Here is a 19,004-nt window from a genome sequence, read left to right as displayed (position 1 = left end):
TCTCTTTGTATCCTGGGTCCTCAAGAACTTGTACACACAAAGACATTCCACGAGTCTGTGTTGTATGCATGAAATTTAAGATACTGATGTGTAATATTTATCTCCAACTTCTCATTTATTTGATATCTAGAAATAACACAAATGAAGATAGGGGAAAATACTTAATGATTTATTTTTCTTAAAAAAATACATATATATATATTTGCCTCTGCTGGGCTTAGCTGCAGTATGCGGGCTCTTGTCAGTTGCAGCTCTTAGTTGAGGCATGTTGGATCTAATTCCCCACCCAGGGATTGAGCCCGGGGGCCCCCTGCATTGGGAATGAGGTATCTTAGCGACTGGACAACCAGGGAAGTCCTGGTTTCTTACATGGAAATGAGTTAATTCAATCCCTTATTTGAAATAATGAAAAAAATTATTGGAACATTCCAAAGTAGTACACGATATACATACAGTTGACCCTCTAGATTTTTGGATTTCTCAACCAGCATCGGGTAGGAAATATTCGGGAAAAAAATCTAGAAAGTTTCAAAAAGCAGTACTTGACTTTGCTGTATGATAGCAACTATTTACATAGCATGTGCATTGTATTAGGTCTTATAAATAATCTAGAAATGATTTAAAGTATATGGGAAGATGTGTTTAGGTTAGATGCAAATACTATACCATTTTATACAAGGGACTTGAGCATCAGAAAAGTTTGGTATGGGAGGGGTCCTGGAACCAATTCCCCAAGGATACAGAGGGATGACTGTATTACAATTTTCCATTAAAAAGAATATGAATACACACACACACATCTACATACATACATACACACACATACCTATGTTTAACTGATTCACTGTGCTATACACCTGAAACTAACACAACATTGTAAATAAATTGTTTTGTTGTTGTTTAGTGGCTAAGTTGTGTCCTACTCTTTTGCAGCCCTGTGGACTGTAGCCTGCCAGGCTCCTCTGTCCATGGGATTTTCCAGGCAAGAATACTGGTGGGTTGCCATTTCCTTCTCTATACTTCAATTTTTTAAAAAAGAACTTTAAAATAACAGGAGTGGAGGAAGTGGTAAATTATCTAGCAAACAGTTAACTATGCAAGAGTGAACCAGTCTCTGCCATGCTAATCTGAAATACTTTGACTCAGTACACAGACACACTGCTTGTGGTAGAAGCAGAAAACAAATTTAGTGATTTATTTTCATATGGATGGCTTGTGGTAAAACCCGAGTTCACATAAAATTTGCTTTGCTTTATTAGCTGCCATAAAAATTACACTCACTTGTATTCTAACATTTAAGAAAAACAATGAGCCCCCTGGGTTGTTTTTTCTCTCTCAGTCCTCCTTATGGTTATCCCTTTGATCTTTTCACAAGACAACATCTTTACAACATCTTTCACATCTCTGGCTAGCTGCCTCTTTAAGGAAGACTTCTCCCCTAGTATCTGACCTAGTTCCACCCTTATTATTCTTCCAGTTTCTCCCAGGGCACATTTATCACAATCTGTACTTGCGTTGACCCTGTTAACTATCTAGAAATGTCACCGCTCTGAGTGCAGGGACCTTTCTTTGTCACCACCCCAGCACCTAATTTCCTACTACAATTGTATAACATTTTCAAACTCGAGAGGAACTGAATATGAATGTTGTATTAACAAGAACAAGCCTGAGGTTATTTTTTCCAGAAACGTTTGGCACTCTTATCTGATTATTTACACTACGTTCCAAAATCTGTCTAGGGGCTTTGTTTCTCATAAATACATTGGAAAAGATATTTCTCTTACAGGATCGTGTTAATCTCAGGGCCAGGTATCATAGTCATTGTAAAACACACAAAAGAAAACAAATAGCATTAGGACATCCAGTGAAGGTTCCCTTTTCTGGTCCAACACCCCAAGGGTTGATTTTAAATAAAAGCCAAGGCAAGTGGAAGAAACTGGCAACAAACGGAGGGAGTGTAAGGCTTCAAAATGTCCCCAGAGATAGATTCAACTGAATCCTTTGGGTCCACTAAGCGCTCCCACCACTCAGGCAAGGCTGCTCCGGGGACCAGCACACATCAGTCCGGAAGGGTCCCCTTCTGACCTCCCCTGCAGGCTGGTCGCCTTGGCGCGCTCCCAGCGACCTCGCCCTCCTGGTCTCCGCCTTTCAGTCTTGCGGGCAGAAACCCCGGGATCGCAGACTCTCCAGGGCGCGCGGTCTTCCTCCAGGCTGTTTCGCTTTCCACGCTGTCAAGTACCCGCCCCCCTCTCCCCCGCCCCCAACTCCCGATCTCCCGCACAGAACAAACTCCGAACTGACACTCGGCTGAGCCAAGATGGCAATCCACAGACTTGAACCTTCGAATGTTCCTCGGTCGCCCGGGAACCCGAGATGGCGCGGCGTTACCCTCGGCGAGGCTTCGCTGCCTTCCTTGGCGACCAGCCCGCCGGGGGCTCCGGGATCCACGGCCGCCGGGGGCGCCGAGGACCCCTCTCCAGCGTCCCGAACTACAGATCCCAGGGTGCCTCTCGGACTCCCGCGCCCTCCCTCGCTCGCTCCCTCCCTCCGCCCGTCTCCTCCTCCCTGGCCCTTGTTGTTTTGGCTGGAAGCGCTCCGGCGGAGTTTCAAAGAAAGTCTGGGCAGAAACCGGAGCCGGCCCGAACGTGGGAAGGGGAGGAGGAAAGAGAGGAAGAGGGAGCCGGGAGGCCGGGAGAGGGAGGGATCGGGGCCGGGGGCCGGGCCGCCCAGAACCTGCCGCGCGCCCTGGGGTGGGGGAGGCGGCGCAGGAGCAGCGCTAGGGGACGGGACGGTAGGCTTGGTCCCCGCAGCCAAGCAGCCCAGCGCCTCCTTCTTCTGCCGCCCTCTGCTTTCTCTCTCTTGCGGCGGCGGCCAGCACGGACCCACCCTTCGGCGGGACCTGCGCTCTGTCCAGCGACGCCGAGCCGGCGGCTCCCTCCGTGGCCCGGGACCAACCCTCAACCCTGCGCCCGCTGACCACGGGACCCTCGCGGCTTTCCCATTCCTTGCGGCGGTCCGGGCGCCTCGGGGAAGTGACCCACCCTCTCTCCAGAAGGAGGAAGGAGGGGATAGCGCCAAGCGCAGTAAAACCTAGAGCTGGCCAGTCGGAGTGGGCACTGCGCGGGGGCATTGTGTGTGTATGAGCGTGTGAGACTGTGTGTGCGCGCGTGCAGCGTCGTGTCTGTCTCGGAGTGCGCTCTGGGAGGTCCCATCCCGAAGGGGCGGAGCGCAGGGGGCCGAGGCTCGGGCTCCGCGCCGGGGCAGAGTCCCGTGGAGCCCGAGCGCAGAGGAGGCGGCCGGCGGGACGGCGCGCCTGGCGGCCGGGCGGGTGCACTGAAGGAAGGCCTGGGCATCTTCGGCCCGGCCGCGGCCCCTGCCCCGAGGTGTCGGCCTCGGCGGCTGTGCCCGCTTCTACTCACGTCCGCGGACCTGCCTGCGGGGAAGAAACTCGAACGCCAAGAGCCAGAGCGCCGCGGAGCCGGCCCGCCCCGTCCGCCTGGGGTGCGCCGCGGGAGAGCGAGGTCCCAGCAGCTGCACGGGCGTCCGGCGTCGAAGGTGTCGGGAGCGCGCCGGGCCCGCAGCCCTAAAGGCTCGCACCATGAGCGGCGGCGAAGTGGTCTGCTCGGGATGGCTCCGCAAGTCCCCCCCGGAGAAAAAGTTAAAGCGTTATGTAAGTAGAGCTCGGCCCCCGTTACCCTCCCTGGGCGGCTCGCGTGCCGACTGCTCCTCTTTAGTCCCCATCCCTTCCCTGTAGGCCCCTTCCCTGCCAGGCTGGGGACCCAGGCTGGACACTCATGCCCGGGCCTCCGCTTGGCCAGGCATCTTTCTTTCTCCAGATTGCAGACTGGAGAAATTTCTTTCTCCATCGGCCCTTAGGAAGGCCTGGTATGGCCAGCTGAGCGCCTGCTGAGTGTTTTTTATTGTTCCTTTTAGCAGGGGTTGAGGGGGAGAGCATTTTCCTTTCGTTAGACCTGCACCGAATTCTCAGGGGCTGCTGTGTAGTAAATTTCCCGCACTGAGAAAACCACGGAGGTATTAAAACTCACCAGCCCTCTCTTTGGACCGCCCTCCCTCCCGCCTTCCCCACGGGATGGTTTCGGAAAGCGGACGGGAGACCTGGGAAGTTGGCGTTAGAGCCGAGCATCTCCAATCCGCTCCACGGAAAAGAAAAAAAAAGTTATTACGCGCCCTACCGTTTGCTTAGCGGGGTTCACACTTTCTCGGTTTTGAATCGAGGGACGTTGGAGTTTGGCCTGAGAGCCTTGGCAGTTTGCTGCGAGAGGAGGGCGCTGGGGGGAGCCTGATGGCTGGTGTTCGGGCGCCTTGGACACGCTGTCAAACCCTGTGGGAGGGGACAGCGAAGGCCAGTTAGGAGTTCTGTGTGTTATGGTCCTTTCCCAGGCCACCACAGTTGCTTCGTGGTATTTGTGTAATTGATACAAGATGCTGATTATGTGTTAAGCCGTTTTAGCCGTTAGGGGAAATATTCCTTGAAAGAACCAACGTTACTGCAGCGGAAGTCTGTGTCCTCTTTGGGGAGTCTGGGATCTTATCCCCTTCTCCCCCATTGATTCTTCTGTCGCTGCCCACAGCAAAGGAAAGAAATGACACCTTTGCCCTCGCTTATGGAGCAAATATTTGTCTAGTAAAGTATGTCTCAAAAGCACAGTATGTGCCCCCTTAAATATAAATTTGCTAACGGGGAGAGTAATAATGGACCCTGTTTCTTGTGAAAGGATGTCTACACCCAATGCGAGAGCTCGAGGTAACCCTGTTAGTCAGTTTGCTTGCATAGAACGGAGTGAAGTGCAATATTTAACTTCGCCCACAACTCACCAGTGAGTTTCTGGTCTACTTGCTGCCAGAATTTGCTATAGGCAAGTAGTTCTCCTTTAAGGATTTGATGCCACAAATCCTAAGGATGTTCTTCAGAGATTTTTAAAATTCTTCCAAATCCCCTCTCTCCATCTATCACAGTTTGCCCAAGTATTCTGGTAAATATGGTGACTTTATTCTAAAAGTTGGGGTGAGAGGCAGTGTGTTTTTCAGTTGGGAGTTCTGTGTGTATGTGTTGTATGTATGTGGGGAGAGGGTGTGGTTTGATGTATTTGTTTTGAGAAGGTACTGTTTAGGAAATGATTGATTCTTGGGGAAACTAAAGAACACTACATTGGCTGGAATAGGTAGTGGTAATAGAGATTTAATGCTTTCTTTCACATGTTTGGTTTATGGCTCTCTCAAAAGATGCCACACGCTAGACTAGGGACCATAAAATTAAAAAAAAAACACAAAAAAACCCAGCAGGAAAAAAAGCCTTGTCTCTTGGGCTTGCAATTTAATGTACTACAAAAAATCAGCCCAAACAATTACATCTTAACTGGACCAAGAAAATAGAAATTCTCAATTTAAGAATTTTAATATTTCATCTGATCATTACAACAGTTTTATGAGGCAGTTATTATCTGTCTTAACAAATGAGAACACAATCTACGGAACCAGAGTGTGCCAGAAGCAGGATTTGAACCCAGATCTGCCTGCCTGCCTGCCTGGGCTTTAAAAGGTGAACGCCTCTTATCAAGTTTAAGCTGTGCTGAGGCTGGGTCATGTGGATAGGACCTTTCAGGTTTATGACTTTCTGTGAGTCCGTGGATATAACACGCAAGGAAGAGTGGACTGTGGATCAGAGGTGCAGTGCTGAAGAAACACAGGACAAGCATATGTAGAAAAGGAAGCCATATCCATGTCAATGTGTGGCAAAAACCACCACAATATTGTAAAGTAATTAGCCTCCAATTAAAATAAATTAATTAATTTTAAAAAAAGAAAAGGAAGCCAGCAACTCCACGTGCTTTCTAATTGTGTGCCCAAGTTGAGCCCTATGGCCATTTCATAGATGTTTTCAGGAACAGGCTCATGTAGACGGAAATCATAGGATACGTCAGAGGAACAGTGGGCTCCCTCAATTGTTGTCGACTGAGGGCTGAATATACCTAACAGCTGAGAGAGGCAGGACACTAGGGTTTTCTTTCCACACTAATCAGTCCATGGATACAGCCCAGGAAGACTATGGGGAGGGTGGCTGCCAAAATTGAGGGGTCCAAGAGAGTTACTGGAGTCTTATAAGCTGAATTGAGGCTTGTCTTAATTTGCACTGTCAAGGTGATTGCCCAGAAGATTCTCACATTTCCAGATGATTGCTGTTTGGCCTGATATTCAATATAGATAGTTTTGGCTAATACATCTTTACCCCTCAAAGATATGGCATATATATATACATGCATCTCCTCTGCTGAGTTTGGTTTTCATGTAAAATCTTTATTTTCTGGATGAAAGGAAACATTGTTGACCACCCAATAGGCAAAATGTTGCTTGATAATGGTTTTGAATGAACAAATTCTCTGTGATAAGATATCTTGACTTCCTGGTACCATAATCGCTAAAGGAGACTTCAGGGAGTTTTTGGGCATTGATTTGGAGGGGGGGGAACACTTGGCCCAGAGGACTTTGATAGTTGTCTCACTGTTTTCCAATATTTATAAGAGTAGTTCAAGCATTGATTAAGAGAATCCATCAGGGCTTTTAAGTGACAAAATATTGTTTTAGTTTTATCTCCAAAGTCATCTCAAGTTATGGCCCCAATGCATTCTACTTACAACTCCATTTTATGTTTGCTTTTTTAATTTTTATTAGTCAGCAGCATTGTTTTTACATATTAGTATGTCCATCTGCTATGGAAGTTTTTCTTGAATTTCCTAAACAGTGTGACAGTAGCATAAAAGATAGTAAGAAAAAGACTAGTGAGCAGATTCTCCGGCTATATGATAAAAATAATTGTATTGGTTTGTGTATTTTGGGCCTTGCTGGGTCTTCGCTGCTGCAGGGGCTTTCTCTTCTTGAAGAGTGTTGGGGCAGCTCCCCAGTTGTGGGGCGGGGGCTTCTTCCTGTGGTGGCTTCTTGCAGAACACGGGCTCGAGGGGCACAGGCTTCTGTAGTTGCAGCACATCGGCTTATAGTTGAGACTCTTAGGGTCCAGAGCACAGGCTCAATGGTAGTGGTGCCTGGGCTTAGTTGTTCTGTGGTATGTGGGATCTTCCCGGATGAGGGATTGAACCCGTGTCTCCTACACTGATAGGTGGATTCTTGTCCACTGCGCCATCTAGGAATCCCTCTCCAGCCTTTTTGTCTCTCTTTTTCTTTCTATGTTTATTTGCAAAAGGGTAAGAACCTCTTGTATGTGTTTCATCCTCTATATTTTTAAAATATAGAATGGAAGTGAAGATTTTTCTGCTTTCTGTTAGTTTTGCTGTTGCTATGTTGCTGTTTTTGTCCTGTGTTATATATTAAAGAGCTGTTTTCTTCCTCTGCTAGGGACCTGCATAGAATCACATACAGATCAATGTCACCAAGGTTATAGAAACCAAGTAAAATCTTGATAGTATATACTCAACAGTGGCGCTCAGATTTTTAAAGAGTTGTTTAAAGACAAATCAACCATTTGAACTAATGATGAATTTTCATCAGCGGTTAAAATTGTTACTGAGATGAAAGGTAAGTCTTGAAAACAAAGGACTGCTTCAAGCCAGCTGGCCATCCCCCTGTCCCTGCTGGGGGAGCTTCCCTATGGCCAGCCTCAGGCCTGGACACCAAGTTTGGGCTCCTCCACGGCCCAGCTGTCCACCTTAGGCTGATGTGCACTCTCAGCAAGAGAGCCTGCATCTGGGCCAGGGTGAGGTGGCCTGCTAGCAGCCAACCAGCTGGGGAGCAGGACCTCAGCTGGTTCTTGGGTATGTAATCTATACCCAGCTTGGACTCCGCTCTTCAGCTGTCAGTTTGTAGGATGGTTTCTGTCTGGACATGTGGTTCTGGGAAGGGGCTTAGAAACAGAAATAGCATCTTCCTCTGGGTGGGCACCTGCCATCTTACATGGAAGAGAGAGGCATGGAGAAGGAAAAATATCAGCATCTCCTTGTTCAGGGACAACCCAGGAGCTGAGCTAAGGTCCCTACTCGGGAGTGTCACCACAGCAAAGAGGACCGTGATGTCTGGAAGCTCTTCCTGCCCTTTTTTGGCAATCCCTAGTAGCAGTCAACCGATTCTGAAGTCTTTGCTTACAGTGACTGAGGAAGCATCATGGTTCTTTTGAAGGAAAATTTTTCCTGCAGTCCTCATGTTAGTGAACATTCAGATTTTGAATGTTTTCTTTTTACCTTTTCCAGTAATGCAGGAAATTCGTTTCTAGTAGCAAAGATCATCAACTAGCATTACATTAAGTCTTTATCAAAGTTGTTGTTTAGTCTCTCAGTCGTGTCCGACGCTTCGTGACCCGCCAGGCTCCTCTGTCCATGGGATTCTCCAGACAAGAATATTGGAGTGGGTTGCCATTTCCTTTTGCAGGGGATCTTCCTGACCCAGGGATCAAACCTGAGTCTCCTACACTGGCAGACAGATTCTTTACTGCTGAGCCATCAGGGAAGCCTTATGAAAGTTAATGATAGTTAATTCTTTGTTGTGCCTGGGATTAGTGATAAGAGTTGCCAGTTCCCTAAATCTGATTGTTGTCTTTTGGGATTCAAAATTACTCTTAGGAAGGTGTATCCATGTGGACGGTAGTTTTAGAATTCGGTTTTTAATTTTTTTTTAATTGATCATCTTTGAACAGATACAACAATGTGGCAAGAATTATGCTTGGATAATCTGGTTGATAGGAGAATTGGTTATTTCAGTGTGATTTGCCATAATAGGTCTGATTAAGAATATGAAAGAAATAAAATGACAAAGCAGTTTTAAGACTAAGCAAATTTCCATATTTTGGAGAGGACATAAAAAGTATGTAGATAAAGCCTTGATGATTTTCAGGTTGAGGATGTCTAAGAGTAAGTGCCAGAACTCTTTATGTTCTTATAGAGACTAACATACGAGAAGGGACATCTTCGCAGGTGGATTACTACTTTATTTTTGAAAGGTTTTGGGTAAGTTGTGCTATGGTAAAAGGAACCCTTGACTGAGTGTCAGGACCCAGAATTCACCAGGGTTTTGCCACTATTCACAAGACCTTTGGATCCTCATGTGAACTTCTGATTCTCAGTTTCCTTATCTGTAAAACGGGGAAGGAGTGGGTGGGCAACACATCTATTCATCCTAAATTCTCTTAGCGTCTAATGTTCCTCTTCTCAGATGTTTCCTTGGGAGGGAGGGGCAGGTGCGAAGCTTCTCAATAGGCCTCCTTTTTGAGGGGAAATAAATCTTAATTTCTTGTTCATCTCGAATGGTCTGGTGAATATATTAGAACTGCAGAGGCAGAATTCTTTGGGGACCCTCCAGCCCTTCCCTTAATGGAATGAAGGCTTACTGAGCCCGAGGCTGCTGAGTGCCTGAGCTGAGTGCTGTGTCTGAATATTCAGAGTGGAGGCTCACCAAGTGTCTGTTGACTGAATTAATAAAGAGATATCTCTGGAGCTTTTGTAAATCTGCCTTGTGTGGCATCCAGCAGAGGAAAAGGCCCAATCCCTTGCTGTAAGAAGTTTCTAGTCTTTGTGAAGACAAGCTGTAAATGCATGTTCCTTTCAGTCATTTAACAGGAGCTCTGTTTATAAGGCCATATAGGATGAATTGTCAAGTGGTTGATAAAGACAGGAACTGCTTAAGAGTTCAGACTAGAGGGGAGGGAGGTGGAGCCAGTCAGGGAAGACCTCATGAGTGAATTTCAGGCTCTATTCTTGGAAGAATCCAGGTGCTGCTGACAGAAATAGCAGAATCAGAAGGGAAGCCTGGTTTGAAAGGAACAACAGGGACTTGGTTTGGAGTTCAGACATCCCAGCGAGAAGGACGGAGCACCTCCGTTTCATGCGTGGAGTTTGGATGTCAGCTGTAACTTGCAGTTTGAGCAGTTTCCGTTTCTGCCATGATCTCATGCTGCTGATGGGCTCCTGACCACCAGAGAATTTTCTATCCCAGGCGAGAAACAAACCCAACAGCTCCACTTGTCTGTCACCTGAACTTATTAAAATTCTGAGGGACATGTGTTATTTAAGATTTCTTTATGTCTGTTTGGAACTAAATAATTCATGCTGGCAAGGATTTCGTTTACAACAGAGAGGGAGCATGTTCTGGTGGGAGGGAGAATAAAAGAGCCTTTGATTCATTTGCCTCAGGGTTCCCGCGGGAGGGCCCAGGCTGCCTTGGGCTAGCGTCTTATTTTGGACTTTGGAAGCCATCTTAGCTCAGCTGTGTGAGTGCCAGCCAGCGTTGGAGGAAAAGAGAATAACCCCATTGGATCACACGAACCCCCCTCCTGACTGTGGATGGAAGGGTTTCTCCCATTTCACATTCCTTGCATTAATATGGTGGCTCACTTCCCCCAAGTGAGAGCTCCATCTGAATCTGCCACTTGAGCTTGGATTGAAGTCACAAGGCTTCAGTGCCTCTATCCCATCCACGAATGTACAGGAAGCTTATCAAGACCCAGGCCTCCTTCTGCTCCCCCTCTTAGGCAACAGGCATAAATAAAATCAGCGTTCTTTTCTTCTTTAGATTACTCTTGGGGAAAAGTGGCTCATTATACCATGGATTTCCGAGGTCCTTAAATTAGTAGCCGCTTCATTTGCCAGCGCTGGGGGCGCCCTAATGCAGTGGAGATGAAGATGCAGGCCTGTGGAATTACTGGGGAAAGGCATTTTAGGAACTGGAAAACTATTTCCCATTCTAGGCTTGTCTGTGTGAGCACCTCACCTCCTACAAGAATGCATTAACTGGAAAAGAATCTTGTATATTTTAAGCAATTCTTTTATTCATGGAAGCAAAATGCTCCCTTACGGAAAAATTCTCATTGCTGAATGCATATAAAGTAGAACCCAATAGCTTTTGACCCTCCCACAGCCTGCTATTAAAAAAAAAGTTAAGACTGCACCCGAAATGCATGCTTGGTCGTTATCTGGGTTACATTAGCCCTTGAAGCATTCTGATTACAACTTGTAGCTGCCAAGCCCTGTCCTGCAGTGTTATCTGGTACAAAAATTTTCCATGTGGTTGTTTTTAGCAGAGCTACTATATGCAAACTGCACGTGAAGATGTGAATTGCAAAGAAATAGAGCTTCTAGGAGGGGAAATGTGAGTGATCTTACATTTTTTTTCTACTCTTTAACTATTCTTTCTGTGTGTCTCGGAGATTTTTATCATAATTCCAAACTGAGTTTTATTTTTATACACTGGAAAGAATGCCAAATTTACCACGGGTTTTTCGTTTGGTGGTAGTTTTTTTTTTCTCCCAGCTTTTTTCTTTGAATTCGTACTTGGCCTAGGTAATTCCCTATGTGTTCAAAACAAAACAATGTCCTAAAAGGAAAAAAAAAACAAATGGCTACATTGTTCCATGAATTAAAAACAATATACCAACAGTCCAAACATTTCTCTTCAATGTAAAACTCTTTAGTCATTTTTTTTTTTAAGAAAGAAAAATACTAAACTTTGCTCTAACTGTCCTGCTTCACTGGTTTTCTTTTCCCTCTTTATTTACTTTCCTTTGTCTTGACTCATGTCGTTTAAATTTTTTGGAAAAGGTTTATACATAGTTCTTTAAGAATATCACACATGGAAAAAGAAGCCATTAAAATTGCATTTCACTTTTCATCCTCTGGTTGGAAGCGGTGGGGGGAAAATGTTGATTAATAATAAGGGTTTGTAACTGACTTTCTTGTTGCTTGGTTAAATTGAATATTTGTTGTTACTGCCTAGAGATATTTAGCTGTTATATGTGGCATACGCAGGTAAATGTAATTTTAGTTGAGGCTTGCTTTTGTGGAATGTAGAATGCAGGGCAGTAGTATCAGGGCATGGAGAACTCTAGTGTTGTTTTTATTCCATTTGATATTCTGTAATTAGTATTTCGTATTCAGTGTTTCTCGTAATTAATCCGTTACATTACCCATTGCTATAGAACTTTACCTGCTAACTTTTTGGGTATGCGGTGGAAAGCACTCTTTCCCCGGGAATCCCAACCCTCTTGCTCTCTTCCCCTCTGTTTCCACTTTTCCTCTGTAGTAGAAGCCTTGCCACCAACACCACAGAGTATTCAGGTCAAAATCCTTACACGCATGTCCTTTTTATTCTCTGAAATGGGGGGAGTTGTTTATGTCCTGTTATGTGGTAATCAAGACTAGGAATCAGAGTGTTCCAGCCAGCAAGTTGATTGTTTTTCTCTCCCGAAATGCACTTTTCAGTTCCTACTTTTGGGAAATGCAGTTAGGCTGCTTTCTAACTAGCCGGACTCCTCCCTGAAATGACAACCTAGTTAAAGATTTAAGTACCTGCTGTGCTTTCTCACCCCATTCCTCACATATTCCCATCGGTGCCTAAGCCAGAGTCATCCTAGCCAAGATGAAAGTGCTTCTGATTGGGGATGACTGCCTGATTTGGGGGAAAGACGTGCTTTCATCTTTGTCTCTTAGAGGAGAGGCACTTGGTAAAATGCTACCTCAAATGTTTTGAATTCCACTGGTGTTACCTAGAACTTGACAAAGAAGGCTCTTGGGCTAGGGAAGTAGTATCTGAAGTGGTCTTCTCTGGTGGCTCAGACGGTAGAGAATCAGGCAGCAATGTAGGAGATCCGGATCTGATCCTTGGGTCAGGAAGATCCCCTGGAGAAGGGAATGGCAATCCACTCCAGTGTTCTTGCCTGGAGAATTCTATGGAGAGAGGAGCCTGGCGGGCTACACAGTCCATGGGGTTGCAGAGGGTAGGACGTGACTGAGCGACTAACACACACACACACACAGACACACACACACACCCCCACCCCCACCCGCCCACCCACCTTCTGGCAAGGTTATAATTGACCCCAAAGTTGTGTAGGAGGACTGGATTTTACAAGTGCTCCGTGATAATTTCAGATTTAAATGGTTGAAGTGTTGGGGAAAGGTAAAAGGAAATCCTGAGCAAGTGAGAATGTGGAATATTTGAGAAGTTGATTTGTTCCTGGTGATGCTGTTGTGCTTGCGTGCTCAGTCATGTCTGACTCTTTCGGGACCCAATGGATCGTGGCCCACTAGGCTCCGCTGTCTGTGGGATTTTCGAGGCAAGAAAACGAGTGGGTTGCCATTTCCTACACCAGGGATCTTCCCAACCCAGGGATTGAACCCTGGTCTCCGGCATCTCCTGCATTGACAAAGTGAAGGCGCTCAGTTGGGTCCAACTCTTTGCGACCCCATGGACTGTAGCCTGCCAGGCTCCTCCCTCCATGGGATTCTCCAGGCAAGGGTACTGGAGTGGGTTGCCATTTCCTTCTCCTAGGGATCTTCCCAACCCAGGGATCGAACCCGGGTCTCCCACATTGCAGGCAGACGCTTTATCCTCTGAGCCACCAGGGAGGCCACTGAGCCACCTGGGAAGCTGGTGATGCTGTTGTATAAAACCAAAGCCGTTTGAGTAATCTTCCCAGGGCATCTAGGTCATTTACCAAAAGTGCATAAAATTAAATTCATGCTATATAACAGTATTCTTTCTTCCTTCTCTTCATTTAAGCTGTGAAATAGTCCAAATGGGAAAAGCATACCTGGTGTATTTATAGTTTTAGCATATTTTTTTCTGGATGATTTTCATAATGACCCATAGTGTACACAGTAGAAGATGTGTACACATGATCTATTTACAAAGAAAATTATGGCTTCATCTATCATTCTTTGGTGTTTGTAATAGGATATGAATTTCCAGAGGACAAAGATGGCATTTGTTCTCTGCATCTGAAGTGCACAGTGTGGTACCTGGCACAGTCTTTTGAATAGCATGACCGAGTGATTGTCAAATTCTAAGCCTGAAATTATAAATCATCTAGTTCAATGTTTCTCAACCTTTTCTAGCCTATTTTTTTATCACATGTTATTTGAGTGTCCAGTGGTTTTTAATCCAGTTTTATTTTCTATGATTTGCATTACAAAAACAAGCCGCTAGTATCTTTCCCAATTACACTTATCTCCTTCCCTAGCGGAAGAGTTCAGCCTCCTCTTTTTACAGGAATTGGCCTCCGGGAGACTTCATTGATTTGTCCAAGGTCATACAAGTTAACCAGCTGTTCTGGCAGGGCCAGATCTCTTACTTCAGAGGTCAGGCCCTGCAGTCCTTGGTGGAATGCTGGCTGAGAATAAGGCCTTGGGAGGAATTCAGGAGAGGCCCAAGAGCGCGCTGCCTCCACCTTACGGGAGTCCACGTGCTGCCGGGGACATAGAAGGCGCTGGGTAACGCAAATTATGCTACGATCAGTGATGTGTGGTACCACGGTCTAGAAGAATTCAGCCAAGGGAGGTGAGTTCAAGGACGCAAGGAAGGTATTATGGAGGGGTCCAGAGAGATTTCACCAGGACCCTAAAAGGTGGATTCGGTTTTCAAAGACAGGGCTACGGTGAGACTCCTGTACCTCCCTTTCCCAGCCAGACTCACGGGTGGGTGGTGTCCGCTTGATCTCCGCCTCTTCCTTACTTGCCGCTCATCTCATAATGGAATACAGCCTGGGTCTTTTTCGTCCTTTCTTATCTAACTGATTCCCACCAAGGTCCCCCGTGGTTGTCCAGTCTAGCAGAACTAGATCTGAACGTTTTATTTTTATTTATTTACTTCCTGGCTGCTCTGGGTCTTGGTTGCTGCTCAGGCTTTCCCTGGTTGTGGTGAGCAGGGGCTGCTCTTCGTTGGGGAGCACAGGCTTCTCATTGTGGTGGCCTCTCGTTGCAGAGCATGGGCTCTGGGGCTGCAGGAGTTGTGGTATGTAGGCATAGTAGTTGTGGCACGTGAGCTTAGTTGCCCCTCAGCGTGTGGCGTCTTCCTGGACCAGGGACTGAACTCGTGTCCCCTGAATCGGCAGATGGATTCTCAACCGCTGGGCCACCAGGGAAGTCCGATCTGAACTTGTTAATTCTTATTTTTCATGGCACTCTTGACTCCTCTGTTGGAGATGGTCAGTACGTCTTCTCAAAGTATGTTCTTCCCCGTGCCTTCCTGATGCCAGGCTCTGGTTTCTGGAAGTGTTGGTGCTCCTAAGGGTTCTAGTGCCAGCCAGCCCTGGCTGACCTCTCATATCATGCTGGTAGTAGTTCTTCACCCATTGGGGGTTCATGAACCTTTTTGAAAATTTTGGTAATAGCTCTGTGTTCTTCATTTCCACAGAATTCTTTTTTTTTTTTTTTTCTGCCTGACTTGTGCCCACATCATGGTGGTGGTTCAGTATTTTTTTTTTTTAATGAAGAGGTTTGTTACTTTCCAGCAAAGTGATTCAGTTATATATATGGAATGTATATATATATATATATATATACTTTTTCAAATTATTTCCCATTATAGGTTATTACAAGATATTAAGTATCATTGCCCATACTATACAGTAGGTTCTTGTTGGTTAGCTATTTTATATATGGGAGTTTCCATAAAAATTGATGCTCTCGAATTGTGGTGCTGGAGAAGACTCTTGAGAGTCCCTTGGACAGCAAGGAGGTCAATCTTAAAGGAAATCAATCCTGAATATTCACTGGAAGGACTGATACTGAAGCTGAAGCTCCAGTATTTTGGCCACCTGATATGAAGAGTCCCCTCACTGGAAAAGACCCTGATGCTGGGAAAGATTGAAGGTGGGAGGAGAAGGGGATGACAGAGGATGAGATGGTTGGATGGCATCACCGACTCAATGGACATGAGTTTGAGCAAGCTCTAGGAGGCAGTGATGGACAGGGAGGCCTGGCGTGCTGCAGTCCATGGGATCACAAAGAGTCAGACACGACTGAGCGACTGAACAGAAGTGTCCCTAGCATTCTTCCAAACTGACGCACAAACCTTATTGTCTTCTTCATGTTCCCTAACCTTTTTAAGTCCATCTATGGATCTTAAAGTCCAGTGAAATGCCCCTGAATTATGTGCTGATGATTCAAAGATACAGTTGCAGCGCATTTCTCTCTCCTCATCCCTGGCTCTGACGGGTGAGTAGATCCCTAACTGCTTCCACCCCCACAGCAACGCAGAGCCGTGGTCACCATCCTCTCCCTAAATCTGTCCTCTCGTCCTGCTGTTCGCTCTCTCTATGTCAGTTACGCCAGCTTCCCTGCAACCCTCCTCTCCCCTCTGGCTTAAACCAGATGGTTTTCTTTGTTCTCTCCTTCTCCACACCCAGTGACCAAATCCTGTCTCTTTTATCTTCCAAAGATCTCTTGACTTCCTGACCTATGTGTTGCCTAAAGCTGTCTTTTTGCCTTTCTGCGGGATTTTTACAATAGCCAGTCCACTGCCTGGCTCCATCCTTCCTGAGTCACTTCAGTTGTGTCTGACTCTTTGCGACCCCAGGGGCTGTAGACTGCCAGGCTCCTCTATCCACGGAATTCTCCAGGTAAGATTACTGGAGGGGTTGCCTTGCTCTCCTCTACGGGACCTTCCCCATCCAAGATTCAAACCCACGTCTTCTGCATCTCCTGCACTGCAAGCATATTCTTTACCACTGAGCCACTGAGGAAGCCCGTCTATACCAATGCATAGATATTAATATAGTGATATCTGTTGACATATAGATATTTGTTGTTTAGTCACTAAGTCATGTCTGACTCTTTGCAACCCCATGGACTGTAACCCTCCAGGCTCCTCTGCCCAGGGAATTCTCCAGGCAAGCATACTGGAGTAGGTTGCTATCTCCTCCTCCAGGGGATCTTCCTGGCCCAGGGATCAAATCTGTGTCTCTTACACCTCCTGCATTGGCAGGCACTTTACCACTAGTGCCACCTGGGAAGCCCATCCTTGTGCCCATTCAAACTGTCTTCATCAGGGCAGCCAGCACAGCCTTTCTGAAACCCTGATCATTGCAGTTTGAGGCTGCCCTGCAGGGTTCCTTAGCTCGGAGGAATGCTCAAACGCCCTCTCAGCTGGCAGGGCTTTCTGTGATGTGGGCCCTGCAGGTACTTCCTCCTCTCTCACGAGTGTCGCTTCAGTTGTACTGAACTTCCAGGTCCCCACTTGGCCTCGTGATCGGTCACTCTGTCCTTGACCTGCACTGTGTGCTTCTCTCTGCCAGGAATTCCTGGCCCCACCCTCTCTGCCTCCACTCCCAGGCTGCCCCTGGAGCCTCCCCTGAACTCCCCACCACCAGCGTCACTCATCCAAGCAGACCCCGTGGACCCAGAGTATCTGTTTTGTTCTCCGCTGATGCTTGTTCATTCCTGCAGCACAGCGCCCATCACCACAGATTGCACTTGTTTAACTCCTTGCTTCCCATTTAGAGGCCAGGTCCACGTGATTATTCATGAGCCCCTGGTACTTCTGCCCTTGTGGGTTCCCTTCCCCCGCTCAAAAAAAAAAGAATAAAAATTTTATTTTGCAGTCATATCCAGATAAAGATGAATATATTCCAAGGTGGATTTATTAGTAGGTAGCTGTTAGGGACACACCACTCTGGTACTCTTGCCTGGAAAACCCTATGGACGGAGGAGCCTACTGGGCTGCAGTCCATGAGGTTGCGAAGAGTCGGACATGACTGAGAGACTTCACTTTCACTTTCCACTTCCATGCATTGGAGAAGGATATGGCAACCTACTCCATTGTTCCTGCTTGGAGAATCCCAGGGACGGGGGAGCCTGGTGGGCTGCTGTCTATGGAGTCACACAGAGTTGGACACGACTGAAGCGACTTAGCAGCAGCAGCAGTAGCCATTAGGGAGCTGACTGTGGCTCTGATCATGAACTCCTTATTGCCAAATTCAGACTTAAATTGAAGAAAGTAGGGAAAACCACTAGACCATTCAGGTATGACCTAAATCAAATTCCTTATGATTATACAGTGGAAGTGAGAAATAGATTTAAAGGACTAGATCTGATAGATAGAGTGCCTGATGAACTATGGATGGAGGTTCATGACATTGTACAGGAGACAGAGACCATCCCCATGGAAAAGAAATGCAAAAAAGCAAAATGGCTGTCTGGGGAGGCCTTACAAATAGCTGTGAAAAGAAGTGAAAAGCAAAGGAGAAAAAGAAAGATATAAGCATCTGAATGCAGAGTTCCAAAGAATAGCAAGGAGAGATAAGAAAGCCTTCCTCAGCGATCAATGAAAGAAATAGAGGAAAACAATGGAATGGGAAAGACTAGAGATCTCTTCAAGAAAACTAGAGATACCGAGGGAATAGTTCATGCAAAGATGGGCTCAATAAAGGACATAAATGGTATGGGCCTAACAGAAGCAGAAGATATTAAGAAGAGGTGGCAAGAATACACAGAAGAACTGTACAAAAAAATCTTCATGACTGACATAATCATGATGGTGTGATCACTCACCTAGAGCCAGACATCCTGGAGTGTGAAGTCAAGAGGGCCTTAGAAAGCATCACTACGAACAAAGCTAGTGGAGGTGATGGAATTCAGTTGAGCTGTTTCAAATCCTGGAAGATGATGCTGGGAAAGTGCTGCACTCAGTATGCCAGCAAATTTGGACAACTCAGCAGTGGCCACAGGACTGGAAAAGGTCAGTTTTCATCCAAAGAAAGGCAATGCCAAAGAATGCTCAAACTACCGCACAATTGCACTCATCTCTCAAGGCAATGGCACCCCACTCCAGTACTCTTGCTTGGAAAATCCCATGGATGGAGGAGCCTGGAAGGCTTCAGTCCATGGGGTCGCTGAGGGTCAGACACGACTGAGCGACTTCACTTTCACTTTTCATTTTCATGCATTGGAGAAGGAAATGGCAACCCACTCCAGTGTTCTTGCCTGGAGAATCCCAGGGATGGGGGAGCCTGGTGGACTGCCATCTATGGGGTCACACAGAGTCAGGCAAGACTAAAGTGACTTAGCAGCAGCAGCACACGCTAGTAAAGTAATGCTAAAAATTCTCCAAGCCAGGCTTCAGCAATACATGAACCATGAACTTCCAGATGTTCAAGTTGGTTACAGAAAAGGCAGAGGAACCAGAGATCAAATTGCCAACATCCACTGGATCATGGAAAAAGCAAGAGAGTTCCAGAAAAACATCTATTTCTGCTTTATTGACTGTGTGGA

At 46.4% G+C, this 19,004-nt stretch overlaps 1 protein-coding gene across 9 annotated transcripts in view; it reads left to right on the top strand.

Annotated features, from left to right (window-relative positions):
* The first annotated feature begins 2,561 nt into the window (after positions 1-2,561).
* Positions 2,562-19,004, top strand: part of GAB1 (GRB2 associated binding protein 1) — a 125,593-nt gene continuing 109,150 nt past the window's right edge. For 3 of the 9 annotated variants that reach the window (XM_069556813.1, XM_069556814.1, XM_069556811.1), the window contains exon 1: positions 2,575-3,670. In XM_069556813.1, the coding sequence (XP_069412914.1) occupies positions 3,599-3,670 (72 nt within the window). In that variant the 5' untranslated portion in view covers positions 2,575-3,598. Of the gene's footprint in view, positions 3,671-9,718; positions 11,107-14,004; positions 14,293-19,004 lie in introns of those variants that run through there. The other 6 variants (XM_069556825.1, XM_069556820.1, XM_069556827.1 and 3 more) reach the window with 4 other exon arrangements.

Source organism: Ovis canadensis, chromosome 17 (assembly GCF_042477335.2).
Source record: "Ovis canadensis isolate MfBH-ARS-UI-01 breed Bighorn chromosome 17, ARS-UI_OviCan_v2, whole genome shotgun sequence".
Classification (NCBI taxonomy): Eukaryota; Metazoa; Chordata; class Mammalia; order Artiodactyla; family Bovidae; genus Ovis; species Ovis canadensis.
This window is presented reverse-complemented; position numbering and strand designations above follow the sequence as displayed.